This window comes from Larimichthys crocea, chromosome XVIII (assembly GCF_000972845.2).
Source record: "Larimichthys crocea isolate SSNF chromosome XVIII, L_crocea_2.0, whole genome shotgun sequence".
Taxonomy (NCBI): Eukaryota; Metazoa; Chordata; class Actinopteri; family Sciaenidae; genus Larimichthys; species Larimichthys crocea.
Window position 1 is genome coordinate 1,288,645 of NC_040028.1, and position 2,182 is coordinate 1,290,826.

The window sequence follows — 2,182 nt, forward strand, 5'->3', positions numbered from 1 at the left end:
TTTTGAAACTTTTGGCTTTTTTTGCAAAACTCTACACACAAATCGCAAAACCTTTCACCCAAATAGCAAAACACAGTAGATCACTTGCAAAAGCATGTTTTTGTACTGTTGCATAAGTACTTTTTGCTAAACTGTTCACACTCTTTTAAAAATTGTTATTTTTGTATCCAACGGTGCACACAACTCATAATATCAGTAAGCACACAAAGCAGCCACTGCACACTGACAGTAACAATGAAAAACTCATTTGGCTTTTGCTTATCCTGTGTGCAGAGCATATCGGTTTTCAGTACCTTTTACAGTAACACACAGGGGTCAAAGTGAATGGATATTTATTTACACACATCCGTAAACATAAAGTGTGTTTTTCAGGTCAAGGCACAAAAAAAACAAAAAAAACATAAAATGACAATCATTGAGGGAAAAAAATCAGTCTTGTCTTCTTACTGGGTCTGGCCACAAAATCTCGTCCACATCACATGCAATGTCTTCCATTGCTAGGCACCGGGGAAAATATCTCCTGGAGTGTCGTATCCAGGCCTGACATGACACCTGGTCAATGTCTCCGCATGCCTCCTCCATTGCCTGTAGAAGGGCTAAAACCTTCCAGCGCCAAGCAGAGAAAAACTCTTCAATGGGATTTAGGAATGGAGAGTAAGGGGGGAGGTAGACCACAATGAATTCCGGGTGATCGGTAAACCAGTTGCGGACCAGAACAGCGCGGTGGAAACTAACATTGTCCCATATGATGACATATCTGGTCGGCTCTGGTCTCTGAACGAGAGTGAATATGTCATGCAGGGTGTCCAGGAATGTAAGAATGTGTGCAGTGTTGTATGGGCCCAGAGTTGCATGATGGTGAACAACACCGTTTTGACTGATGGCTGCACACATGGTAATGTTTCCACCGCGCTGTCCTGGGACATTGATTATGGCACGGTGTCCAATAATGTTCCTTCCCCGTCTTCTGGTTTTGCTGAGGTTAAAGCCTGCCTCATCCACAAAGACCAGCTCATGACCCATGGCATCTGCCTCTAGGGCCATCACTCTCTGGAAAAGACAAAACAAATGCAGCACAGCAGGCCCATGCACAGCACACAGTATGCACTTCCAGATTGAGTACCAATGATACAGTAAGCTTACCTGCACAAATTCATATCGCAGTTGTTTCACACGTTCACTGTTTCTTTGAAATGGGACCCTATAGACCTGCTTCATCCTTATTCGGTTTCGTGCCAGTATGCGAGATAATGCAGAGATGCTCACATTATTTATGTGTTCGAATGTTGTGTCATCCTCTATTATGTGCTGCTGTATTTCTCGTAGCCTTATGGAGTTGTTTGCCAGCACCATATTCACTATGTGGGTCTCTTGTTCAGCCGTGAATAGTCTTCTTCTGCCCCCAGCAACAGGTTGTCTAACAATTCTGTAAAGTAGCAATTTCAGTATTTTTACAGTAAATGTATAGTATTGTTTCTCAAAAGAATATGACACTATTACAGTATAATGTAAAACTTAGTGTGAAGAAGATACTGTACTACCGATTCTCATTTCGAAATGTTCTTATGATGCCTGCTACAGTGTAGCGGCTCAGGTTGGGTTGAACCCGTTGGCCAGCTTCCCTTAGGCTCATGCCATGGTTGATTACATGGTCCACTATTGTAGCTCTGATGACATCAGTGATTCTATTTCTTACTCGTACTCCTTCCCGTTCCTCTTCCCTTCCTCGTTCTCCTTGTGCTTCTGCACCTCCTCGTCCTCTTCCTCTAAGTGCACCTCGTTGTCCTCTTCCTCTAAGTGCTCCTCCTTGTCTTCCCTGTCCTCCTCTCCCTCTTGCTTCTGCACCTCCTCCTCCTCTTCCTCCGAATTCATTTCCTTGTCCACGTCCTCGTCCTCCTGCTTCTTCACCTCCAAGTCCTCTTCCTCGCCCTCCTCTTACTCTCACTCCTCTTACTCTTCTGTCTCCTTCCATTGTTCTCCACACAAAAAGCTTACCCGTGGCTTATTTATAGTGCTCAGGCTGATTGCAAAGTGAAGTAATTATAAATAATAGTTTTCACATGTGAAAGTGTGGCCTGACAGTTGGCAGAATTGTGTAAAAAAATAGCCATAAATATGTATAGTTTTGATAGGAGTGTGTAGATCATCTGGAAATTGAGTGTAAAGCAGTGGAGCTGTGTTT

The 2,182-nt window shown here is 43.4% G+C and overlaps 1 protein-coding gene across 2 annotated transcripts; it reads right to left on the reverse strand.

Annotated features, from left to right (window-relative positions):
• Positions 1-364: 364 nt before the first annotated feature.
• Positions 365-1,956, reverse strand: LOC113748130 (uncharacterized). Of its 2 annotated transcripts, XM_027290830.1 has the most exons (3): positions 1,846-1,940; positions 1,542-1,749; positions 365-1,426 (listed from the first exon to the last, which is right to left on the reverse strand). In XM_027290830.1, the coding sequence occupies exons 2-3, from the start codon at positions 1,631-1,633 to the stop codon at positions 430-432; spliced, it is 1,089 nt and encodes a 362-aa protein (XP_027146631.1). In that variant the 5' UTR covers positions 1,634-1,749; positions 1,846-1,940; the 3' UTR covers positions 365-429. The 2 variants fall into 2 exon arrangements, with proteins under 2 accessions (XP_027146631.1, XP_027146630.1); XM_027290829.1 differs by having other exon boundaries at positions 1,542-1,956.
• Between the last annotated feature and the right edge of the window lie 226 nt (positions 1,957-2,182).

What these genes read in the sequence shown, in the direction of transcription:
- LOC113748130 (XM_027290829.1), bottom strand. Translation starts at nt 1,633, where the DNA reads ATGAGCCTAAGGGAAGCTGGCCAACGGGTTCAACCCAACCTGAGCCGC. An exon ending in ACATTTCGAAATGAGAATCG is followed by an intron (nt 1,427 to 1,541) that starts GTAGTACAGTAT and finishes GCTACTTTACAG; the next exon opens with AATTGTTAGACAACCTGTTG.